At 39.1% G+C, this 27,613-nt stretch overlaps 1 protein-coding gene across 1 annotated transcript in view; it reads left to right on the top strand.

The window, feature by feature from the left end:
• Positions 1 to 9,939, top strand: part of svilb (supervillin b) — a 42,930-nt gene extending 32,991 nt beyond the window's left edge. The window contains exons 29-38 of the mRNA XM_062988048.1: positions 1,187 to 1,478; positions 1,925 to 2,079; positions 2,580 to 2,685; positions 2,788 to 2,995; positions 3,093 to 3,226; positions 3,360 to 3,515; positions 4,132 to 4,275; positions 5,012 to 5,133; positions 5,770 to 5,925; positions 9,253 to 9,939. Coding sequence (XP_062844118.1) covers positions 1,187 to 1,478; positions 1,925 to 2,079; positions 2,580 to 2,685; positions 2,788 to 2,995; positions 3,093 to 3,226; positions 3,360 to 3,515; positions 4,132 to 4,275; positions 5,012 to 5,133; positions 5,770 to 5,925; positions 9,253 to 9,339 — 1,560 coding nt within the window. The 3' untranslated portion in view covers positions 9,340 to 9,939. The remainder of the gene's footprint in view (positions 1 to 1,186; positions 1,479 to 1,924; positions 2,080 to 2,579; positions 2,686 to 2,787; positions 2,996 to 3,092; positions 3,227 to 3,359; positions 3,516 to 4,131; positions 4,276 to 5,011; positions 5,134 to 5,769; positions 5,926 to 9,252) is intronic.
• The last annotated feature ends 17,674 nt before the right edge of the window (positions 9,940 to 27,613 follow it).

Genomic DNA, 27,613 nt, shown 5'->3' with positions numbered 1-27,613 from the left:
CAGTGTTTCGTTTAGTGTCAGTTCACCTATTCCATCCCTTTCACCCTTTATACCTAATCCACCCATTCCACTCTAAGCAAAATTAAACTGGCTTAAGGCTTCAGTGATGGGACAGGTGGATATGACTAGAACATGTAATGACTGTGCAAGCTAAAATATCCTAGTTGTTACCATAGTCTTGGACAGCATACTTGTTTGACTGGGTTCTTCTGTAACTTCCGGAATGAGTTCTTGATGAACACTTGGAGGAAGTTTGGTAAGAGCCATTTCTGTCTGTGTAGGCAGCTTCACATTTAAATTTAGCCAGTGGGTGGTTAATAGGGTTGAAGTCAGGGCTTTATGAAGGCCACTAAAGTTCCTCTACTTGAATCCTCTACACAAACACCGACATTTAATTATTATGGGAGGCACATGCATACTTTTGGCTATATGGTATATTTTGATACTAAAATATCTATCAAAAATATCTGTGTTCATGGTTAAATAAAGATATATACTGTATATATACTGTATATATATATATTTAGGTGCTGGATTATTCTCAGACACAGCAGCACTGCTGGAGTTTTTAAATACCGTGTCCACCCACTGTCCACTCTATTAGACACACCTACCTAGTTGGTCCACCTTGTAGATGTAAAGTCAGAGACGATCGCTCATCTATTGCTGCTGTTTGAGTCGGTCATCTTCTAGACCTTCATCAGTGGGCACAGGACGCTGCCCACTGGGCGCTGTTGGCTGGATGTTTTTGGTTGGTGGACTATTCTCAGTCCAGCAGAAACAATGGGGTGTTTAAAAACTCCAGCAGCGCTGCTGTGTCTTATCCGCATGGTCATGATCTTGTGGTCCTGGGAGATTCCTTACCATTGAAGAACAGGGTGAAAGGAGGCTAACAAAGCATGCAGAGAAACAGATGGACTACAGTCAGTAATTGTAGAACTACAAAGTGCTTCTATATGGTAAGTGGAGCTGATAAAATGGACAGTGAGTGTAGAAACAAGGAGGTGGTTTTAATGTTATGGCTGTTCGGTGTGTGTATACAGTATATATGTATATGTCAGATTTGTGGATCTTAAAGGACAACCACCTATAATAACCCTGCTATGTTTTTATTTCATACATTTTTGTCATCTCATCCTTACCAATTTTTTTCCTTTTTCTCTCCATCAATAACTCTTTGTCTCAGGGTCCAGCTTTTCATTCTGAGTTTGCAGCCTATGATGTGGCTCTGATGCTTCCGGTGCTCCAGTCCCCCATCAGCATGATTCTTGACGGCCAGGACGTAGGTCGAGGTCACGGCCCTGTGGACAGTGGATCTTTTGAGGACCGTCTGCGCTCTGTCGAGATCAGCACAATCTGTGTGGACGTCTGGCACGTCCTGGAATTCGACTACAGCCGTCTGCCCAAGCAGAGCATCGGTCAGTTCCATGAAGGAGACGCCTACGTGGTGAAATGGAAGTACATGGTCAGCGTGGCAGGTAGGTGTCAACAGCAAACGGGCGCTGTACGTGGGGTGTTTCTTATTTAAATAGACAGTGTCACAAGCTGAAACTAAGCTGAGCAATATTATAGTAGATTACGATATTATTTCTACATTTTTACCCCCTTTATGTCCCAATCTAGTCATTTTCAATTCCAGACCATTGATAAAGCTGACACTTCAGCATAGTGCTGTTTTTTATTTGTAGTTATTTATTTATTTTCAAAGCAGTGTCTTGTCAAAGGGCCTAAAATAGGCAAGCTTGGTATTTGTGCTGGGGCTTAAACCAGTGACCCTCTGATCACTAGTCCAGTACCCTAACCACAAAGCTACCACTGCTCTTATAACAAATGCCTTTGTAAATCAAAAATCAATTTAAAGTTTTACTTCTGAAATGGAGATCAGATCATGGATAAGTGACGTGGAGTGTGTTTGTGTGTCTAGTGGGCAACCGGCAGAAGCCAGAGCAGGTCCGCAGTGCCGGTCCAGGACGAGAAAAGTGCTGCTATTTCTTTTGGCAGGGCAGGAACTCTTCTGTCAGTGAAAAAGGAACGTCAGCACTGATGACGGTTGAGCTGGACGAGGAGAGAGGAGCACAGGTAGGTATCATGTGGTCAAATCCAATGACGGTCATTTAATAACCAATGCTTCATCTGCAAGATGAATCTCTGACTCCATCTAGTAGTGGGGCTTTAAAATTGCAAGTCATGGATCAGCCAATCCTCTGCTGTGTATATTCGCCTGACACACTCCCTCTGTTGTGTGCGAAGTCCACCAATCCCTTCTAACTCTCCCATACTTTGGTGGATTTGTGCATGTGGTCGGCTTTGTGGACGTGCCACGCCCCTATCTGCACTCCTCCACTTTCTGTACAGGCAACCCTGGGCAACCAAGGTCCTTACACAGCATCGATAACCCCACCCCCTTAGACTGGAAGCCAATTTTGTCTGATGCAGGCATTAGCCAATTGTATCTGCCATAGGGCGGGCGCCCAGCCTACCGGTAGCAGAGCCGAGATTCGAACCCGGCAGCTCAGAGTCTCCCGGCTGGTGTGCTAGAGAATTATAAAGTCAACTTAGAGCTGTGTGTTAATTCACAGGTGCAAGTGCAGCAGGGCAAAGAGCCGCCATGCTTCCTGCAGTGCTTCAATGGTGGCATGATAGTGCATTCTGGGAAAAGGGAGGAAGAGGAGGAGAACATTCATAGTAAAAGAACATTTTGATCTGTATTTAATATATTTTCATATTAAATTGTGCACATTTAGCTGTACTATATTGAGTGTGTGTTTTTTTTTATGCTCTTCTTAGATGAATGGCGTTTGTACTGCGTCCGTGGCGAGGTGCCAGTAGAGGGCCACCTGCTGGAGGTGGCGTGTCACTGCAGCAGTCTCCGTTCTCGCACCTCTATGATTTTGCTCAACATCAACAAAGCACTCATCTACCTCTGGCACGGCTGTAAGACTCAAACCCATACCAGAGAGGTTGCGTGTACCGGCGCCAACAAGATCAAAGAACAGTGAGTTAAAAATGTATTTTATATATATAATGCTATGACAGAAATACACACCTAATGATGGATTAAATGCAAATTGCCTAAACACTGTCACTTCAAGGCGACCGCTGGAAGCAGGGCTGCATAGCAGTTGCAACGTGACCATCTATGAGTGCGAAGAAGGGGCAGAGCCACTGGAATTCTGGGAAGCTTTAGGCAGGAAAGATCGTAAGGCGTATGACTGTATGCTTCAAGGTATGGCATCTGACACCCTGGATCATCCATCAATAATAAACCATTATCATTTATTAGTATTTATTGTCTAAAATTTTTGTCTCATATAATATGCTCAAGTTTCTTTGTCTGGCTTTCTGTCCTCTTCCTCTAGATCCTGGAAAATTCAACTTCACCCCACGTCTCTTTCAACTGAGTAGTTCGTCGGGCGATTTTGTGGCACAGGAGTTTTTCTATCCATCCAGAGCAGCAGACAGTGTCAGTGCTTTTCCTTTCCTACAGGAGGATTTGTACTCAGCACCACAGCCTGGTAAACATTACATGGATATTAAAATAAAATTGAAATATGTAAAAGCATAATTTTCCACTAAATAATTACATTAATTTAATATTATTTAGTATTGCCCCTTGGTAACTTTTGTCAAATGTAATTGGTAAGGCAACTAAACTCTGTGCTAACATCATCTGTGCCCCTCAATTAGCTTAATGTACTGGACTATTGGTAGGAAGATTGCTGGTTCAAGCTCGACCACCTCTAATTAACTGTGGTCCCTGAGCATGGTCCTTAACCCAAGTCAGTTGCTTGCAGTGACCGTTGTAGGTCACTTTGGATAAAATAGTCTGCTAAGTGCACTTTATTTCATACAGACCTGTATATAAACATTTCCCACTGCATGACCCACTGCATCACGGTGTAAGCCATTATCTTACTATCAGTGCCAGTGATACAAATACAAAGTTGGTCCATTTTTGTCTTTCTTCTTAAATTTTATTGACTTTAAAGGAAGGGGGGGGGGGGGGGGGGGTACTGGTGATGTGCAGCTGCATTTATCCCCCAATTTACCGACATTACACAGCCTATTTACAAACAGCCAACGGTGACTGTACCGTGACGTTCTTTCCTCTCTGTATTTATTTTTCTCTAGCTCTGTTTCTGGTTGATAACTACCACGAGGTTTACCTGTGGGAGGGCTGGTGGCCACAAGACACAGAAACCCCAGGTTCAGCTCGTATCCGCTGGGACGCCGACAGGAAGTGCGCAATGGAAACCGTGCTCCGCTACTGCCGAGGTTAGAAATCACTTTAAATACAGGAGTTTCCTCTCAAGTTTAAAATTATACTTCGAGGGCTTAATCACTTTCTTACTATCATATAAGGAAACATTTGAATACCTAAATAGACAGATGTTTTAACCCATATCCTTCGTTCATTCAGCTACTAAGTAAATTGAGAAAAGTATCTACAAACACCCATTTCCCACCTTCACCCACTAAAAAACTTGGGACATTTCATAAAATGCAATAAAATCAAGAGTCTGTGATTTGTTTCTTCTTTTAAACGTTCAAATGAGTGCATTTCTTGATGCACCAGTGGACTGTTAAAAAACAACAGTTTTCCGAAGCACTCTAAAGCCCATGTAGCTACTGTATATTTGTCACAGTAGCATAAAGGTTTCTTATGCAGTGATGCCTGAGGACTCGAAGGTCACACACATTCAGCAGTGGTTTTTGGTATTGCCCTACACAGACTGAGATTTCTTCAGGTTCCCTGAATCTTTTCATAGTTTTATGCATAGTAGATCTTGCTTTGAGAATTCTTTTTAAACCAATTGACTTTTTTGTTTTGCAAAGACTGAGTTTTTAACAATTATAAAAGACATATTTTACATAACATTTCAACTAACTGTAAATTAATATATACCATTGTTTGCATAATAGTGTCAGACTCTTTGCCTATTGTTTGAACTTGAATAAAGAGGGTAATAGGGTAATAATTGTTTGCTATACTTTTGTCTTGTCTCTTCAGAAAAGAATGAAAAGAATACACAGAAGTCATATTTGATTCATGCTGGACTAGAGCCTCTTACTTTTACCAACATGTTCCCCAGCTGGGAGCACCGTGAGGATATTGCCGAGGCCACCGAAGGGGTAAGACCGTGCACACGCATTCAAAACTGTGTACTTACATACAAACACCTGCCAAACTGCTCTGACCTGCTGAGGCATGGACATTAGAAGACATCTGGAGGTGTCCTGTGGTATCTTGTACCAAGATGTTACTAGCAGGTCCTTCAACTCCTACAACTTGCTTGTTTAGGAGGTGGTGGTTCAGCATCTCTTCATATACAGCAGCCTTTCTATTGTCCTTCCAAAAGACTGGAAACCAAATGTTTTGAGTGGGAATGGTTCAATTTTGGCTTTACTGTCAAAGGAATACAGTAAGCATCATCAATTGTGTCCATGCTTAAAATTTCAGAGAGCAAAAGGCTGCAGTTTATAACAACAATGTAAACCAGCAGACATTAGGGACAAAGAGGTTAACAGAGGTCAAAGACCGCCTTATTATTTAAATGCCTTTTACCACAATATGATGACAAAGTAAACAGTGAGGAAGGTTACTAGGGGCAACCTAAAGTTGTGTAAGTTCAAAAACACAAGAATTGGACTGTAGAGGACTGGTGTAAGGTCACCATGAGTCCAATTCAGTAATAATTAAATTAAAAGTACATTTAAAGGCCACGCTGCACTAAAAAGTAGTGTTTTTATATGTGTGTGTGTGTTTAGGAGGCAGAGATGCATAACCAGATCACTTTGGTGGAAGACGTCCTGTCTCGCCTTTGCCAAAGCACTTTTCCACTCGAGGCGCTGCGGCGCCGGCCCCTTCCGCACGGCGTCGACCCGCTGCGACTTGAAATCTACCTATCAGACGAGGACTTTGAGGTTAGACCACACCCATTCTCCAATCATATTACATCTACTTTAAAAAGAATCATTGACCGATCAAGCAAATGAATCATTGTGCCAAATCGAATTACCAATAATCCATTCCAACTACATGACTATTTATAATACTTTATTTATTTTTAACTGTTTTTATGCATTTACTGCATCAGAGGTTAATTGACTTATAAAAAGCTAGTCATTTAATTTATTTATTTATTTATTTAAAATAAATACAAATTTGACATTGCAAAATATGGCAGCTTTAAAACTAATACAATCACTGAAATGCTGCTGTTCATATATTTTGATGTCTAGTTATTGAAGTGTGTCTGTAAGAATAGAGTGGACAGGAACTGCACCATGAAAAGAACACTGTGCCCTAAATGTGGTCTTGTTGGTCTTGAGTTATGTATGTGTTGTCTTCCAACTCAATCATAACTCAATCAAGTGGTGCAGCACACCAGAGCTGACATCTCAAACTCGTCGGTTCAAATCTCAGCTCTGCTACCGGCAGGCTTGGCGCCCACACGAACAATGATTGGCTTGTTGTTCAGGGAGAGTCCCGAAGGGGATTCCTCATAACTGGTGCAATTATGACCTCTGATGACTGATCGATGCCGCCTGCACAGAGATGTGGGTAATGGGATCAGGGTTTGACTCTCAGTGCACAAAGCTGATGATTAACATATGAACTCACCTCGTGCAGGTGAAAAGATGCAGTCGGGTACTGCACACGTGTCGGAGGGGGCGTGTGTTAGTCATGGCTTAGTCACGGTTTTCAGCACAAGCTGAAACTAATAGCCAAGAGGTTAATGAGTGAAAATACAGTATCTAAGGGACATACATGCAAACCAGTTTTGTCTTTTTTCCGGATACTTACAATACAGTAGTAAATAAATATAATGAACCCCTAACAATCCCACCCACCAATCCCTAACCCCCTTTAGTGGGCCTATAAATCTAACATAGCTACAATCAATTAAGTTAACTGTTAATCGTCCCCCATGGTTTTGATAAGTCTAGGTATGGTCTTGGTCTCAACTGCGATGAGTAACACATAAAATAATATAAAAAAATATAACGTGTTTATGTAGTAACTCAAATTATATTATTTGTTTTTTAATACCTAAATAACTGATATTTTTTCAGCTAATAAAGGCTGAATTTAAAGCTGTGAAAGAAATGATGCTTTTAAAATATTATAGATTCAAATATGCATTTTACATTTATAATTATTGTAATTAAAAAGTCTATTTTTTAAACTACTGTACAAATGTGTGTTTGTTATTCATTCATATATAAAATAAAGACTGAGCTAGTATTTTTCTTGTACTATATTTAGAGTAACACTGTGCTTTTATACTTCAGTTATAGGAAACTGAGTAGGTGAGTTTGCTTTTAAATGACTGAACTTCCCACTATCACAGAATGTTCGGTAATGCACTACTTCTGTTTTTCTTTCTTCCTACAATAAGCCTGTTCTCTCACACTTCACTTTTCATAGGAACACCACTGTTTCAGAGCTTTAATGCACATGCACTATTAATTCAGGTGGAAGTTTAATAATGCTGAATAGGCATTAGTATTTTTAGCAAGCATGACCGCACCCTGCACTTTCTTTTCGCCTTTTAAGGTATTACAAAGCTTGTTATCAATGATGTTTGGATGTGTGAAAACGTATTTTGTATTATTTTAAACATATTACAGGTTGGGGGGGGGGTGCACGGTGGCTAAGAGTGTAGCTCTGTCGCCTCAGTCCAAAAACATGCAAGTGAGGTTAACTGGAGATACTAAATTGTCCATGATTGTCTGACAAGTAACTACCTGTAAGGTCATAAATGTAACCACAGTGTGTAACACATGACGTTAAAATCCTAATAAATAAATAATAATAAAAAAAAACTTATTACAGGTTAAGGAATTGGTTTTAATAAAATACTGGTTTTATTTATTAAATTGTATTTAAATTGTATGTTTTTTGTAAATATACACATTTATGTTTTGCCGCAGGCAGGCCAGTCTAGCAAATATACGATCAATATGCAGCCATGCTGCTGTAGCCTTCACAAGTGTGATTTTTTATTTAATTAGCATGAATAAAAATTGTATAACTACACTATATTGCCAAAAGTATTCGCTCATCTGCCTTCACACGCATATGTACTTGAGTGACGTCCTATTCTTAATCCATAGGGTTTAATATAATGTCGGCCCACCGTAGGCTTTCCACAATGTTTAGGAGCGTGTTTATGGGAATTTTTGACCATTCTTCCAGAAGCGCATTCATAAGGTCGGACACTGATGTTGGACGAGAAGGCCTGGCCTCGCAGATGCCATTTATCCCAAAGATGTTCTATCAGGTTGAGGTCAGGACTATGTGCAGGCCAGTCAAGTTCTTCCACACCAAACTCGCTCATCCACGTCCAGTCATGTTGGAACAGGAAGGGGCCATCCCCAAACTGTTCCCACAAAGTTGGGAGCATGAAATTGTCCAAAATCTCTTGGTATACTGAAGCATTGAGAGTTCCTTGTGGAACTAGTGGGGCCGAGCCCAGCCCAACTCCTGAAAAACATCCCCACAGCATAATCCCCCTCCATCAGATTGCCACAGAGAAGCGTGATTCGTCACTCCAGAGAACCACGTCTCCACTGCTCTAGATTCCTTAATACCACTGCATCTGACGCTTTGGTGATGTAAGGCTTGGATGCAGCTGCTCGGCCATGGAAACCCATTCCATGAAGCTCTCTACACACTGTTCTTAAGCTAATCTGAAGGGCACATGAAGTTTGGAGGTCTGTAGCGATTGACTCTGAGCATCCGCTGACCCCGCTCTGTCATTTTACGTGACAGTTGACTGTGGAATATTTAGTAGCGAGGAAATTTCACGACTGGACTTGTTGCACAGGTGGCATCCTATCACGGTACCACGCTGGCTTCACTGAGCTCCTGAGAGCGACCCATTCTTTCACTAATGTTTGTAGAAGCAGTCTGCATGCCTAGGTGCTTGGTTTTATACACCTGTGGCCATGGGAGTGATTAGAACACCTGAATTCAATGATCTGGATGGGTGAGTGAATACTTTTGGCAATATAGTGTATGTTTTAGCCCTAACCCTTTATTGATGAAATGAGTTTGCTTGATGTGCTTGCAAATCTTTTAGTCAAAGGTTTTAGCAAAGCAAATGTGCTGATTTGTGGGTGATAACTGCAGCTCACAGTAACACGAGCTGTACAATCAAAACAGGAAGCGCACTTGCACTGCACTGCATTGCATTGCCATTGCAATCCACATATTCATAAATATACATTATTTTTTATCCTCAGACGGCCCTGGAGATGACCAGGGAGGAGTATGAGGCTTTGCCGGGGTGGAAGCAAGTCAACCTTAAAAAAGCCAAAGGACTCTTTTAGGTTTTTTTTGTGTTGATCTGACTTTTTAATGCCATGGTCACTTGTTCTGTGTTTCTGTGGTTACAAGGCCACGAGGTACAAGGTTACAAGGTAATTCCCACACAGAACCAGATGACAATCATGCTATTAGTCACTCTACGTCCCTCACAAGTGTGCCACCCTGCTCCACTGTTCGTCTCTATTCAATCCTGAGGTCGGGAGGACGTGACTGATGTGTTTTTGTGTTTTTGCACTTTTAACTTCTCACCACTGTGTGTCACGTGTCTATGAAACTGCTGTAAAGTAAAGCTCTTTATTTTTACCCCACCTCTTTACAGTAATAGGATGGGGGGAAAAAAGCAGTTCTGTTTTTTGTCTTCCTGTCTTGTCTGAAGTCTTTTACAGTGCTGCTATGTGTGTGTGGGTGCTTAAAGAACACTTGGCTCATTTTAAAAAGTGTTTACAATAGTTATATACATTGTCTGATTATTTTCAGTTGCTTTTTACATGTCAAGTGTGAACATTTTCTCGCTGTGTGGATCATGTTTGTTCAAAATATTGAAGGAAGGGAAATAATAATGATTATAAAGAATAATTATTAAATGAAATACTGTAAATGTACAGCATAGTGCCTTGCTTTTGTGTACAGTTTATATACAGACTGGACTAGTCTGCATTTCAAACACTTTCTTTGTGATAAAGGTAACGGGTAATAAAGCATATTTACAATTCACTGCTTAAATCTGTGTGGGATTGTTTAATTAATATGAACAAAAGCCAGAGAAAATGGTTACAGATGTTGTCTAGCTTTTGTACCGGGAGACAGTTTCTTCAGTATGTATTCATGGTGCCAGACAGAACCAGGTTCTGAAGCAGATTTTCCTGTCTGGGGGTGTATATGTAAATAAGAGTAATATTTGGCATCCTGTTCTCTCACAATGTAATTTTAGATACTCAAGAACCATACAGTTCATTATTGGTAGATACAGTGCCTTGCAAAAGTATTCAGCCCCCTTGAACTTTTCAACCTTTTGCCACATTTCAGGCTTCAAACATAACGATATGAAATTGTAATTTTTTGTGAAGAATCAACAACAAGTGGGACACAATCGTGAAGTGGAACGAAATTTATTGGATATTTTGAACTTTTTTTAGAAATAAAAAACTAAAAAGTGGGGCGTGCAATATTATTCAGCCCCTTTACTTTCAGTGCAGCAAACTCACTCCAGAAGTTCAGTGAGGATCTCTGAATGATCCAATGTTGACCTAAATGACTGATGGTGATAAATAGAATCCACCTGTGTGTAATCAAGTCTCCGTATAAATGCACCTGCTCTGTGACAGTCTCAGAGCTCTGTTTAAAGCGCAGAGAGCATCATGAAGACCAAGGAACACACCAGGCAGGTCCGAGATACTGTTGTGGAGAAATTTAAAGCCGGATTTGGATACAAAAAGATTTCCAAAGCTTTAAACATCTCAAGGAGCACTGTGCAAGCGATCATATTGAAATGGAAGGAGTATCAGACCACTGCAAATCTACCAAGACCCGGCCGTCCCTCTAAACTTTCAGCTCAAACAAGGAGAAGACTGATCAGAGATGCAGCCAAGAGGCCCATGATCACTCTGAATGAACTGCAGAGATCTACAGCTGAGGTGGGAGACTCTGTCCATAGGACACAATCAGTCGTACACTGCACAAATCTGGCCTTTATGGAAGAGTGGCAAGAAGAAAGCCATTTCTCAAAGATATCTATAAAAAGTCACCTGGGAGACACACCAAACATGTGGAAGAAGGTGCTCTGGTCAGATGAGACCAAAATCGAACTTTTTGGCCACAATGCAAAATGTTATGTTTGGCGTAAAAGCAACACAGCTCATCACCCTGAACACACCATCCCCACTGTCAAACATGGTGGTGGCAGCATCATGGTTTGGGCCTGCTTTTCTTCAGCAGGGACAGGGAAGATGGTTAAAATTGATGGGAAGATGGATGGAGCCAAATACAGGACCATTCTGGAAGAAAACCTGTTGCAGTCTGCAAAAGACCTGAGACTGGGACGGAGATTTATCTTCCGACAAGACAATGATCCAAAACATAAAGCAAAATCTACAATGGAATGGTTAACAAATAAACGTATCCAGGTGTTAGAATGGCCAAGTCAAAGTCCAGACCTGAATCCCATCGAGAATCTGTGGAAAGAGCTGAAAACTGCTGTTCACAAACGCTCTCCATCCAACCTCACTGAGCTCGAGCTGTTTTGCGAGGAAGAATGGGCAAAAATTTCTGTCTCTCGATGTGCAAAACTGATAGAGACATACCCCAAGCGACTTGCAGCTGTAATCGCAGCAAAAGGTGGCGCTACAAAGTATTAACGCAAGGGGGCTGAATAATATTGCACGCCCCACTTTTCAGTTTTTTATTTCTAAAAAAAGTTTAAAATATCCAATAAATTTCGTTCCACTTCACGATTGTGTCCCGCTTGTTGTTGATTCTTCACAAAAAATTACAATTTCATATCGTTATGTTTGAAGCCTGAAATGTGGCAAAAGGTTGAGAAGTTCAAGGGGGCTGAATACTTTTGCAAGGCACTGTACATTTACCACATAGAAGCACTTTGTAGTTCTACAATTACTGACTGTAGTCTGCTCTGTTACCCCCCTTTCATGCTGTTCTTTAATGGTCAGGACCCCCACAGAGCAGGTATTATTTAGGTGGTGGATCATTCTCAGTACTGCACTGACACTTACATGGTGGTGGTGTGTTAGTGTGTGTTGTGCTGGTATGAGTGGAGTTTTTAAACACTGTGTCCACTCACTGTCCACTCTATTAGACACTCCTACCTAGTTCGTCCACCTTGTAGATGTGAAGTCAGAGACAATTACTCATCTATTGCTGCTGTTTGAGTCGGTCATCTTCTAGACCTTCATCAGTGATCACAGGACGCTGCCCACGGGATGCTGTAGGCTGGATATTTTTGGTTGGTGGACTATTCTCAGTCCAGCACTGACAGTGAGGTGTTTAAAAACTCCAGCAGCATTGCTGTGTCCTCTCTGTGGTAAGTGGAGCTGATAGAATGAACAGTGTGTGTATAGAAGCAAGGAGGTGGTTTTAATGTTATGACTGATCAGTGTATTAATTGAGTGACTTGCTGAGCTGCTGCATGCTTCCTTTGTAAAACCACAGACCATGTGACAGGAAGATGGTGTATATCTAACACCATCTGCCTTAGTAAACCTCTGGGTTAGAAGCTATATATAACGTGTGCACTGGGTGCCTCTGACTGCCTGCATGTATCATTTCATTATATATAACAGTAAAAATGTCAACCTCACCAAGCACACATAGTAACTGACCACTTTTTGTTTTTATTAATGATTATATGGTGGGTAGCACTGTCACCTGACAGCAAGAAGGTCCTGGGTTTGATTCCCAGGTGATTTGTAGTTACTAAATGCAGGGACATTTTACCACTTGTTCAGAAATTAGTGCTCTTAGTACTTTGCAACTTATTTAACCTGTTAATCTGCAGGCTTCTAGGATTGTGTAATTTTCTTTAGTAGTTTTTTGGGGCGGCACGGTGGCTCACAACAAGAAGGTCCCGGGTTCGATCCCTAGGTAGAGTGGTCAGTGTCCCTTCTGTGTGAAGTTTAGATAAAATCCTAATCAATAAATAAATTGGAATTTTTTTTGACTAACAGCATAATGTTAAAAAAAGTTTAGGCAAATATACATAACTAGTGAAGTAAAAAATAGCTTGGTGTTTTCCCACTTTCCACACTAGACTATACTGACTGGACAGTACCCGACAATACTGAGTGTATAAAAGGTCATTTTTTCTGCCAATTACTGACTGACTTCTCCTAACTCAAGGGAACTCGTGCAAGATATTCCAAGACATCTGTACGTGGTGTTCAAGGTGCTTAAAGTAAAAAAAAAACCAATACACTTTATTTGTGTTGTGTTTTTCACCGTTTTAATTGAATTTAAACACTCTGCAGTTTCATTAAGCAATACTTGAAATATAACATTGTACACACTCTGAATGCAGTATGCCATTGTGCAACGAGGACCTTGAAGGACTTAGAACCAAGCACATGCAGTTATGTATAATTGCAATACAATTACATTAACTAAATGCGAAAGTGTAATTGCCTCTGTGCAATACAATGCAGCCAAATTACCTTTATACCTGATTTGCTTGTTGTTGTAATGTACAGTATAGGCTAATGAGCATGACACTTATTTAATGCACGCCCCCATGCATACACAGTGATTGAAATAAAAGACCCAAAACACGAACTTTAATGGTAACACTGTATCAGTAATCTCATCTATTACCTGAAAACATTGGACACACACTGTGGCCTCAAAAAAATGTTAGTGCATTCTCAATTAACATTTCAGTCACTATCATAATCACTATGAACACTGATCTTCCATTAAACACTCAGTCTACTGTTTAAATAACACCGTTCTTTAATAAATATTTAGCTAAGTAATGAAATGTCTAGAACCTTCTTCATCGGGTTATGTATGCATCATGGAGCAGAGGAGAGAGGGCTGTGTGTCAATCCACAGTTTGTTTCCTCTCTTTGTTCTACGTAGCATACGTACAAAAACATGACACATATTTGACATTATATTTATACATATATACACAACCTCAAATCAGAAAAAGTTGGGACAGAATGGAAAATGAAATGTTGAAAGTTGAGCAGAAATACTGTGTGTGTTGTGCTGGTATGAGTGGATACAGCAGTGCTGCTGGAGTTTTTAAAAAATATCCAGTCAACAGCGCCCCGTGGGCAGCGTCCTGTGATGCACCACTGATGAAGGTCTAGAAGATGACCAACTCAAACAGCAGCAACATCTACAAGGTGGACCAACTAGGTAGGAGTGTCTAATAGAGTGGACACGGTATTTAAAAACTCCAGCAGTGCTGCTGTGTCTGATCCACTCATACCAGCACAACACACACTAACACATCACCACCATGTCAGTGTCACTGCAGTGCTGAGAATGATCCACCACCAAAATAATACCTGCTCTGTAGTGGTCCTGTGGGGTTCATGACCATTGAAGAACAGGGTGACGGCAGGCTAAAAAGTGTGTGGAGAAGTAGATGGACTACAGTCAGTAATTGTAGAACTACAAAGTGCTTCTATATGGTAAGTGGAGCTGATATATACTGTATATATATATATATATATAGTCAAAAGTTTATAATACAAAAAATAAATTAAGCCATGTTTATTCTAATAAAAAAGTTGTATTAATACTCACACAAAAATGACATTGAACACCTCTACAGATTTCTATAATAATAAAAAATAAACATTGATCTAGAAGTTAAGAGCATGACTGGCTTTGGTCTCTGCATGGATCAGATGATATTATTATTGCAGGACTAACCAATCTCATACAGTTTATGTATTAAAGTGTGCAGGCAACAGCTTTCAAAACCAACAGTGTTAATGTGCTGAACAACATTGTGAAGGATGCAGCACGACTTCACACTTCTCTGAAAAGCACATGCTAGCGCTGACTGTTCCAATTTAGTAAATATCTTGTGATATGAGTGACATGGTGGTTAAAATAGCCCATGACAAAACTGGAAAAACAACGAGGCAAAGAATAGCTTGAAATGATCGTCAGGTAATAGAAAAACCTTTTCGAATCTTTTTATATCATGCTAAAAACAGATTTGCTAAACGTATGTAACACTGTCCAGTACTGTGTTCACAAAGCTGGATGATATGGATATGGACCCATTTTGATGGCTCAAATGCAATGATGAAATATAACAAAATACAATTGGTTTATAAAAAAATGACTCAACTTTGCAATATAAACAACACTGATGGCGTATTTATCTTACTGCTGATGAGCTTTAGTCTTATTGTGCTTCTTTCTCTTGTCTACCATGCCTGTTTACAGTGGCATAAATGGTTTGGGGCATAGATGGTTTTGCACTTTCCAGTTCCACAGGATTGTAGTTCTAAATCATCATAGGGAGAAAAAATATATAGTTATTTTAACTAAAACAAGGCCATAGCCACAAAATATACTGGGGGGGGGGGGGGGGGGGGGGGGGGGATATGTCCCCCTTAATATTAAGATATGCTCAAAATGTTCCCACAATATATATTAGGATCAGTCAGTGTTCCAATCAGTTAATATAGCAGGGATGTACAGTATTAGAATAGCAAGAACACCTGAAGGTAGATTTGCCCAACCCCCCAATGTACAATTCATAGCCATGTCCTTGAACCAAAACTACGTTTTGTAATGTCACTTTTTTTTTGCTGTTTGTTATTGTTAGATATGTCCAAGTGTCCATGTACTTATGGTGCTGGACTATTTGAACGATGTCCATGCAGAAAACAGAATAAAATATAGAAATGATGTAGTTTCCTTCCTACTTCATATGTTCCATATTATCATTTATTGTTCATAACCCCCCTCCCCCCATCTATGTCTATAAAAGGGACGTCTGTGTATGGGTGGGTAGCACTGTCGCCTCACAGCAAGAAGGTCCTGGGTTCGATCCCCAGGTGGGGCGTTCCGGTTCCTTTCTGTGTGGAGTTTGCATGTTCTTCCCGTGTCCGTGTGGGTTTCCTCCGGGAGCTCCGGTTTCCTCCGACAGTCCAAAGACATGCAAGTGAGGTGAATTGGAGATACAAAATTGTCCAGGACTGTGTTCGATATAAGCTTGTGTAATGAGTAACTACCGTACCTGTCATGAATGTAACCAAAGTGTAAAACATGACGTTAAAATCCTAATAAACAAGCAAACTAAATTATAATTCTTTCAATTACAAACTAAATTAAAGGGAAGGGTAAAAGTATTTATTAATTCATACCTCAGCTGGAGTTTCGTCGTAGATGTTACTGATGTTCGCTGGGTTTGTTGCCTAAATATGTTTATAAAGTTATAAAAAAGTTTTAACACAATAGCATTTACAATTAGCACCCAGAAAAAACATTAATAATGCAGATAATGTGTTATTAATTTAAACAATATATTCCACTATATCAACACTATCATTCACTTTGAAAGCTGAGCTTGCTGGACCTGAACTCTCTCTAAAACTGCAGATTTGGACTTTCGGTAATAACACCTCCAGCACCTCCACACTGGAGCAGTGGGGCTCCTCAGGGCTGTGTGCTCAGTCCGTTGCTGCTTCATGACATCACATGATCATGTTTGCAGATCAGTGAATAGTTGTTGACTTCAAGATTTATTTATGATAAAATGATAAGACTTTATACGTATTAGGGCTATTGTTAAGGCTGTGCTCAGGTTTATTCCAAATGCTTTTTGAGTGCATGGTTTTACTGGGCAGCTTAATGCTGTTGGTGTTTATATCAATAAGAAGAGCTGGTCTGTAAGGGTTAGCTTGGTGTTAACAGTGCCATCGATTTCTGTCTCCTTACTATAAATACATATTTGTTTGTGTGCATTTTTACCTGGTTGTTGTTATTTGGAGTTCTGGAAGTTATTTGGAGTTGTCCTACAGTAACGTACAGAGTCTGAGGACCATCAGATTTCTTCAACCTCTCAGGTGGTATTTCAGCTGGTCTTGCTCCATTTGTGGTGTTATTCTGTGACAGTTCATTTTAACAAATAATACAATCATTATTCCAAGGCTATTATTATTATTATTATTATTTCCAATCTCAGCTGTGTTATCAGCTAGTCGGGCTGTGTAGATAACTGGGGTCAGAGCGCAGTGTCAACCATTGACGCCCCAGGAGCAGACTGGGGTAAGGGCCTTTCTCAAATTCCTAACAGTGGCTGCATGACAGAGCCAGGATGCAAACCCTCAATCTTCTGATTGATAGCCCAAATCTCTACCCACTAGGCTATCACTATATGAGGTGCGCCTGGCAGTAGGTTCTTAATGCCGGTCCCAAGCCCAGATAAAAATATATCTATATTTTCTTACAATAGCTCTGTATGGCGCCCAAAGGTTTTGCAAGTTGAAATTGGGCCTGAAAAGGTTGGCTTAGTGTTGACAGTGCTGTGCAGTTTACAATTGTTCTATATAAAGCTTTCTTCTCCTTACTCTTTACAAGAACAGTAGTTTTCAAGTCAGGACCATGCATACTGTTGTTTTGCATCAGTGATACTCTATGTATATTTGTTTGTTTGAATTTTCACCTGGTTGTTATGATTTGGAGTTCTGGAAGCCCGGGTCGGATCCTCTACTGTAGCGTACAGAGTATTAGAACCTTCAAGTAGCTCCATCTCATGTGGTTTTCCAGGCGGTTTTGTTTGATTTGTGGGCTGCAGACATGGTTTAACCAAATTGTTATACACTCCTTATTACTCTGTATTAATTCATGTTTAACAAATAATAGAACTCTATTACAGACGTGTTACCTGAACTTCTTGATAGACTGTGTTGTCATGGTTTGACTCTAAAGTAAAGAAAGATTTGACAAAAATATATCTTTATATTAAAAATTACTCTTAATGTTTAAACACAATGTTATACTTTTGAACTTTTCAGCCTTGTTTACAGACATGTGCACTGGCATTAAATGGGCTGTCACAACTGAAACACTGTTAAAACTATTTTTAATGTTTTTAACATTTATTATAAATAATAGTAATACCTGCTGCTGTTTTGCCCTGCTGTGGTTTCCAACAACGACGATGACGACCCCCCCAGATAAAAATGATGATAATGATGACGATGATGACGATGATGACGATGATTACGACGATGACAATGATAACCCAATGAAGTTTTTTTAACTGTGATGGTTCAGCTTTTTGAGATAGAAAATGTTAATGAGCATGTAATTTGCATATAATAACTTCTAGAGAAAGAAAACATGCAAAAACATGAGTGGCAACAAAGGGCGAAAGGGAAGAAAATTTTCTATCACATTCAACCAATGTTGCTGGCTGTGACTGTTCTGTACAGTCTGTCTTGCCTCTGAATATCGTCGTCCAATCAGCGTCGAGTTGTGTTCTGTACAGTACCGCCCCTTTTGGGCGAGTTCAGTCTGATTATAAATCGCTCGGATCACTCTGATAGACTCTCATATTAAGGCACTTTTTATCGACCTGTAGGCACTGCAGTACAATCTGTATGGGTTCCAGGAGGGCTAGAACTTACATGCTTGTGTCACACATAACCTGGTGTAGCGATAACTGGAGCAGCAAGCGATCTCAGTCAACATGACTACCATTACCTCAGTTCAGAGCAACTCTATCGTGTCATTAAGGGAAATGCCATTCAGTCATTGTAGTAATCAGGATAAATTAGCAACTATAGAATTAGGGCCACCCAGACCAAATTTAAACATCAAGCAAGTATCTACAAATGGGGGAAATCATACAAGTTACAAGTAAATTACAAGTAATGTAAGTTTTAAATTGTGAATTGTTATTGCACTCATTGTATCTCCCCAATTGTTTAATTGTACTTCTTTATTCATTGCACATCAGCCCTTATGTTAATCTTTATTCTGGATCTGCTGCACCTAAAATAAAATGCTTTCTGATGAAGACTGAATGAAATTGTTTTATGATAATTTTATGATTAATGGTAAAGCTGGTCTCTCTCCATGTTTAAAGTTATTTGTAAGGGCAAGGGCAATTATTTAAGCTTTAAATAAGAAAATAAGAGCGATTTGGCAGGAGCCACCACTGATCATTGCTAATTTTTTTTTTTTTCTGTTTTTAGGTTCTTGAGATATAAAATAACTGTGTATTGCCAAGCATGTATTTTATACAGTTTGCTGTAGACATTGGTGTAATGATGGCCTAGACCAAAATAGTCTCCAATGAGTGATTCACTTGCCTCCTTAAATGCCCTGAGCATTTTTCCTAAACAGGGTGCAGCTGTGGATCATTAACCGGAGACCAATCACAAAAGGCTTTAGACTGAGAGCAAAACACACTCCTCTAACATGAAGGAGCACAGAAAGGCTGTATTCGTGACAATTGGTTTTATTTGACCAACCCCAAAAATCATCAGAATATGACATTTAGTCAGGTGTACCCAAACTCTGCATTTTATGTGTACTGTATGTACGTACTTACATGGAATGGATTTAGGCTCACGAGGGCAGAATTGATTTAACTCCTTTGAAGTCACTTTTAAGCTGGCTAGGTTGCTATGATTACAGATGACATGGCTGCCATTAACACAGAGAGAAAGTGTATAGGAGACATTTTCAGTTAATGTCTCACTCTCCTCACAGGTTTTCTTGTCAAAGCTTGAGTTGATTAAGAGTGTGAGACCTAAACAGGTCACATTACAGGAGTCACTGCTGTTCTGGTAAAATAAAGTAAGTTCTGGTTCCTTCACTGGATCTGCAGTACACAAATACACATGTATTACTGTACAGCTAGTCTGGCAGGACCAGATGTTTTCTCTAATATGATTAATGTCTTATATAAAATCTTATTAGGACAGAAATAACTTCACCAGCACACAAGCACTGGAATTCTGAACTTTCTGAGTTTGAATCTCAGCTTTGCTACTAGTCCAGGGCTTTTCAAAACCTGGGTTGCGACCCTTGAGTGGGTTGTGAGCAAAAAAAGGTATAATAATAATAATAAAAATAATATTAAATACTAATAATTTTAACAGGCACATAAACATGAAATGAACTTGTACACGAATGCCCCCTTGTGGAGGCTTTACGTTACACCTGGTAAACCCCAGTGGGACCAGACTGCCACCAATATTATTCATTATTAAATTGTATAATTAATTGTTTGTGTTGTCTGGTTCACAGTAAAAATCATGAACAAAATGTGGGTCACTTAAAAAAAACCTGTATTAGTTGGCTGCCCCCCCCTGGCAGGAACAATTGTCAGTGCCTGCAGCAGACAAAGATGGCCACTAGTTTGTTGGGTGGGAAAAGACCAGACTAATGGGGGGGGGGGGGGGGGGGGGGGGGGGGGGGTCATCAACACTGTCTAGGGATCCTGGTTAGTAGCCTGAGGCACCTGTACAGAAGTGGGGGAACATGGAGATTCTCACTCTGTGACTGTGTGTGGGACTGGTCTCACACAAGAATCCACTGAGGTACGGGCGCACGACTGAGGGAGCGTGTGTCATGTAAAAATACCCCCTTCAGATGTGATTGGGGTCTCCAGCAGTGGAGGACTAACTGGCTACACTAAATTGGGGAAAAAAGGGAGAAAATTCATTTATTTTAACTACATGCTTTATCCTGGCCAGGATCAAAGTGGGTCCAGTAACACCTAACACTGAGGCACAAAGCATAAGTACACCATGGACAGGTCACCAATCAATTAAAGCATTCATACATTCCATACATTCATACATTCACTTCATCTGATGATGACATCATTATGTTAGAATTGCGTTATATCTGTAAAACTCACCCAAAACATGCAGTATGTAACGAGCCACAACTTTCTCCTTGTTACTTTCAGCTTTTGCTTCATACAGTCCACTATCATTCTTCTGTAAGTTCTTCAGTGTTAATCTCAGTGTTTTAGTATTGAACTTCACCCGGTCTTTATAAGGATCATATTCCTTTATGACTTTAGTGTCACTGTCGTATTTTAAAATATTGTTCTCCTGCTTAAACATCCACTTGAATTGCTCAAACTGATCGTTTTTATTTTGTGTGTCCAGTTGAACAGAACTGTTAACCAGCTTATACACATCACTGGATGCTGTAAAAAAGAACAAGAAGCCATTTAGTTATATTATGGTGATATTTTTATGTATTTTATGTTATAATAATCTATCAAATAATTAAATAAAATGTATAAGTAAAATAAATTCACTAAGTAGTAACAAGACTATTAAATAATATGTAAAGTGTTTAAAAAAAGAAATCACTCTCTTCAATAACCTCCATTATTGTTGCATTAAAGATCACAGATCATTAAACATAACATATCACACAAAGCAAACTTATGTAGAAACACGTTTTTGTCTAATATTTTTGTTTAGCATGGAAACAAATTGATGCAACACAAATATATGAACTTAAATTAATCATTTAATGTCACAAACGATCCTGGTGGTTCACCTCCGCGCCTGAGGAGGTCGCTCTCACCTCAGTATTGACTTGCGCACACACCTGTTTTGCTGACACACCCTGAGAGCACTCTTTTCTAATCTCTGTGCATGCGCCATCAATCAGCCAGCAGAGGTCGTACTTGCACCAGTCATGAGAGAGACCCCATCCGGCTTAGTCCCGCCCATATAAACAACAGACCAATCGTTGTTCATGTGGCCGCTCAGCCTTAGACGGCAGACAGAACTGAGATTCGGTAGGATGTATTCAAGATCTCAGCTCTGGTTCCAGTGTGTGTTTTTACCGCTGCACCACCTGAGTAGCACAAGTGACGTTTCTGACTTGTAAAAGTCTATAATTAATTTCTTAACTCTGTGTGTATGTGTCTGTATTATATTCCAAGTTGTGATTTTTGTTTGTTTAACCAGGGTAAAACTTGGTTGTTTAGTTGTTTGAAACAATTGCTTTTTGAGGGTTACTCAAAAACTCGATATGAGCAGCTCGCCAAGCACTCGAATCGAGATTTCTAGCATGTCAGATATCTGATCTGAGTTGGCCAACAAGTTGGCAATGAGTGCTATGTTGAACAGCCAATGAGAACACAAGATACGATGTGAGGGGAAACGCAGGGGAGGAGTGTAAAAGGTGGTACAGGGGCTTAATATAATTTATAACGGAATACATCAGCACACACACAAGTTTTACAGTATTTCTGACGTGATTGTTCTCTACAAAACACCAACGCTGCATTGCACTGCATTTTCTTCTTTGTTTTTACGCTGCACATCAGCGTACAAATTTTGATCGCTCGCTACTTGTTGATGTGCATTTTCGGACGTGGTATCATTAAACCCCTCGTCACTACTCACATTTGTTTTTGTGACAAAACATAGTTTGGGAGACCAGAGAAGCTCTCCTGCGATTCCAGTTGGTGATAGATCATGAAGTGTGAAATACACACCGACTTGAATGACTCCCGATTACAAGAGATCCAGTCGTGTAGTGTAAACTCGCTTTGTAGTCGCTTTGGATAAAAAGCATCTGCTAAATACTAAAAATGTAAATGTTAAAATGTAAAATAATCAACCATAAACTGCAGGACGATGTTAAGTGTGACTGCTTTATCCTAAATGTGTGAAGTGAAACTAAATTATGATGGTTTGAGTGTATTTTTGATTTTCCGGTAAGCCTTGAAAAAAAAAAGTACTATAATGCCACAGCATCAGATAATAAGTAAAAACACATTCTAACATTCAAATCTTATTTTAAATCACTACACAGTGGGGGTCAAAATGTCTTCACACTTCACACAACAAAATAAAAACCTGTATGAAAGACAATTTTTCCTGAAGCAGCACCAGTGTAGCTGGTATTCTACGATACACTGCATAGGTAGAAGTCCAGGGGTGTTAAATCAATAGAATGTAGAGGTTTATCTATCACAGTGTGTATACATTCTTTGGCCCCCTCCAAAAAATACGACGATTATTTAGGCTGTTTTAAAATACAGTCTATACAAAACAAAAAGTGCACTCTTACAACTCATTGTTGGGCAGCAGGAGTATCATTTATCATTTAACATTTACAAAACAATCAGTCTGTCCTGTCAGCGATTTGATAAGATAAATCAATCTTTGATTGTGTTTCTAAAAATCATAAAATGAAATATATTTTATACTTTAGCAGTATAAATGTTCAGATAAACATATAACAGTATATGTTTCAGCATATTTTAAGTTTTAATAAAAATAATAAAAAATAAGAGACTGAATTTACCCATAACTGAGACCAAAACGGAGAAAAGAATTAGCTGCTTTACAGCCACCATCATGCCCCTGCACTTCCTCTTTTTACAGAAAACGGAAGTCTATAGAAAAGGGTAAAAGAAGGCGTGTGCCTTCTTTTTATTTAGATACCTCAGTATCTGCTGCATCAAGCAATGCAACCTAAAACTGTATTAAACAAGGGAAAAGCCAGACATTAATTCTATACAGAAACGCTGATCTCAGATGGTCCAAAAGACAGTGGGCAGTGACTTGTCACATGGCATGTGACTTGCATATGTGTGAAGGTACCATTGATGTGATGATTATTTCAGCAAGACGATTACATGCGCTTGACTGGCCTGCCTGCAGTCCAGATATGTCTCCGATTAAAAAGGTATCATTATGAAGTGATAACTCCGTCTACAGACTTTTGAGCTGAAGTTGCGTATCAAGCAAGAACGGAGAAAAATTTCACTTGCAAAATTCTATTTACAAAATAAAATGAAGCTGATCAGTGAAAACAACAGACGTTTGTCAGTTATATAAGATAAAGACACCATGAAAACCAGAGCCACAGAATACAGCATATCAGCAGGCAAACAGATCCACCTGGACTGGTCAAAAATCATCTGGAACACATAAGATCAGTTATCAAGTGTAACATGTTGATAAAATCTACTATATTGTTCTGTACATGATTGTATAACATCTGGCATGAGAAGGTCATTACAAAAGGTTTTCTGCAGAATTTACAGGGTCAGTGTTAATGATAGCTATTATAGAGGCACTTTGTGTGTAGCCTATTTGTTGCTATGTGCATTTCGTCTTTGACGTATTTACAGACCATCTGCAGTCTAATCCACAACACAAGTGATATTGTTTATTGGCTGATAAATGATTTATATTAAAATAGTCTTGGTTTTCTTAAGTTTAATAATTCATAATAATAATAATAATAATAATAATAGTAATAGTAATAGTAATAATAATAATATAGTAATAATAATAATAATAGTAATAATAATTGTAATAATAATAGTAATAACAATAGTAACAATAATAATAATATAATAGTAATAATAATAATAATTGTAATAATAATAATAATTGTAATAATAATAATAGTAGTAGTAGTAATAATAATAATAGTAATATATAATAGTAATAATAATAATAGTAATAATAATAATATTAATAGTAATGATAATTATAATAATAATAATAGTAATGATAATTATAATAATAATAATAGCAACAATAGTAATAATAGTAATAATAACAATAATATAGTAATAATAATAATAATAATTGTAATAATAATAATATAATAGTAATAATAATAATAACAGTAATAATAATTGTAATAATAATAATAATAATAATAATAATAATAAATCATAAAAATGATAAAATCGTTGACTATTATTATAGGATTTAATTATGTACTGGCTAAACACAAGTTGAGTTCGTAACCAAACTATTCTAGCGCCATCTAGCGGTTTTATGTGTCAGTAACAGCATCACTGTTAAACAGGTATGAACAGGTCACATTACAGTCACTGCTCTGCTGGGAAAACAGAGAAAATGTTTAACTGCTTCACAGTTGCCATCGTGTATCAAACACTTCCAATGTACAGCAAACAGAAGCTAAAGAACTGCAGAGGGTAAAAAAGGTGTTCACCTTCTTTTATGTCCTTATTTTACAACTATTTTAGATTCCTCAGCATGTTCTAATTGTTTTACTTTCTGTACATCAGATTATATAGACATACAGCAGATGTAAATGAAAAGTTAAACAACAATAATAACCAAAAAAGAAAATGGCCGAAAAATAGACAGAGACATAAATCTTCAAATAGAAACTGAAAACACTCTTACAAAAATGCAAATAAAATAATATGCAGTGTTCCTTACAATTACTTTGACAATATACAGGTACTGGTCATAAAATTAGAATATCATGAAAAAGTTGATTTATTTCAGTAATTCCATTCAAAAAGTGAAACTTGTATATTATATTCATTCATTACACACAGACTGATATATTTCAAATGTTTATTTCTTTTAATGTTGATGATTATAACTGACAACTAATGAAAACCCCAAATTCAGTATCTCAGAAAATTAGAATATTGTGACAAGGTACAATATTGAAGACACCTGGTGCCACACTCTAATCAGCTAATTAACTCAAAACACCTGCAAAGGCCTTTAAATGGTCTCTCAGTCTAGTTCTGTAGGCTACACAATCATGGGGAAGACTGCTGACTTGACAGTTGTCCAAAAGACGACCATTGACACCTTGCACAAGGAGGGCAAGACACAAAAGGTCATTGCTAAAGAGGCTGGCTGTTCACAGAGCTCTGTGTCCAAGCACATTAATAGAGAGGCGAAGGGAAGGAAAAGATGTGGTAGAAAAAAGTGTACAAGCAATAGGGATAACCGCACCCTGGAGAGGATTGTGAAACAAAACCCATTCAAAAATGTGGGGGAGATTCACAAAGAGTGGACTGCAGCTGGAGTGGAGTCAGTGCTTCAAGAACCACCACGCACAGATGTATGCAAGATCCATAAACAAACTCCAGTTAGTTCAAAATGCAGCAGCTCGAGTGCTAACTGGAACTAAAAAATTTGATCATATTACTCCTGTTCTATCATCTCTACACGGGCTGCCAGTTAAATACCGCATTGATTACAAAATACTTTTACTAACCTATAAAGCGCTACATGGTCTGGCTCCACAGTATCTGAGTGAGCTTATTAATCACTACAACCCAGCGCGTCCACTTCGTTCACAAGATGCAGGGTTACTTATAGTTCCTAAAATTAAAAAGACCACAGCTGGTGGAAGAGCATTTCCTTACAAAGCTCCACAACTTTGGAATAATCTTCCTGCCTCTGTTCGGGATTTGGACACAGTCTCAATGTTTAAGTCTAGACTGAAAACATATTTATTTTCTCAGGCTTTTGATTAGTATAGACAAAGGAGCAGAGCTTGGGGGTTCTTGGTCATAGAAACTTGTGGTGATCAGGGATGTTGGGTTGCTGTCGTTCTGCCTCTCTTGTCTGATCACTCTGGTTTGGGTAGGAGAGGTGGGCGCTGATGTCCTGTGAAAGCCTTCATGACCTTGTTACCTGCTTGCTCTCCCTTTTAGTTATGCTGTAATATTTAGGGCTGCCGGAGTCTAAAACTCTCTGTAAAACTGTTTTACTCAACTAGCATTGTACATTATTAACTACATTCTTTGTTGTTTTACTCCAAAGGCATTCTGATGGAAACCTGTTTACTATATTAAACATATATTAACGAGGTTAAGGATTAAAGTCGAGACTGCCGGGACAACGATGCTGCTCCTGTCAGATGTGACGGGTCTGGAGAAATTGCACCAAGAATGACAAGAAATCACTACAGACTTTATTGAAGACTAGAGCGAATAACAACTCTATTATTATTTATCTATTTATTACCAGTTATAACTTTTAGATCATTTAATTCTGTGTTTGAATGCTTTGTGTAAATCTTACATTTATTTAAAGTATCCTCCAGACCACCCAAGAAGGATGGGCCCTGCTGAGTCTGGTTCCTCTCAAGGTTTCTTCCTGTTTTTTTTTTTAGGGAGTTTTTCCTTGCCACAGTCGCCCTCGGCTTGCTCAACAGGGATTTTTGTATCTGTTGGTCCTGGATTTTGTAAAGTTGCTTTGAGACAATGTCTGTTGTAAAAAGCGCTATATAAATAAAGTTGACTTGACTTGACTTTCAGCTGTCGCATTCCTTGTGTCAAGCCACTCTTGAACAAGAGACAGCGTCAGAAGCGTCTCGCCTGGGCTAAAGACAAAAAGGACTGCTGAGTGGTCCAAAGTTATGTTCTCTGATGAAAGTAAATTTTGCATTACCTTTGGAAATCAAGGTCCCAGAGTCTGGAGGAAGAGAGGAGAGGCACAGAATCCACGTTGCTTGAGGTCCAGTGTAAAGTTTCCACAGTCAGTGATGGTTTGGAGTGCCATGTCATCTGCTGGTGTTGGTCCACTTTGTTTTCTGAGGTCCAAGGTCAACGCAGCCGTCTACCAGGAAGTTTTAGAGCACTTCATGCTTCCTGCTGCTGACCAACTTTATGGAAATGCAGATTTCATTTTCCAACAAGACTTGGCACCTGCACACAGTGCCAAAGCTACCAGTACCTGGTTTAAGGACCATGGTATCCCTGTTCTTAATTGGCCAGCAAACTCGCCTGACCTTAACCCCATAGAAAATCTATGTGGTATTGTGAAGAGGAAGATGCAATACGCCAGACCCAACAATTCAGAAGAGCTGAAGGCCACTATCAGAGCAACCTGGGCTTTCATAACACCTGAGCAGGGCCACAGACTGATCGACTCCATGCCACGCCGCATTGCTGCAGTAATCCAGGCAAAAGGAGCCCCAACTAAGTATTGAGTGCTATACATGCTCATACTTTTCATGTTCATACTTTTCAGTTGGCCAACATTTCTAAAAATCCTTTTT

This window comes from Trichomycterus rosablanca, chromosome 25 (assembly GCF_030014385.1).
Source record: "Trichomycterus rosablanca isolate fTriRos1 chromosome 25, fTriRos1.hap1, whole genome shotgun sequence".
Classification (NCBI taxonomy): domain Eukaryota; kingdom Metazoa; phylum Chordata; class Actinopteri; order Siluriformes; family Trichomycteridae; genus Trichomycterus; species Trichomycterus rosablanca.
This window is presented reverse-complemented; position numbering and strand designations above follow the sequence as displayed.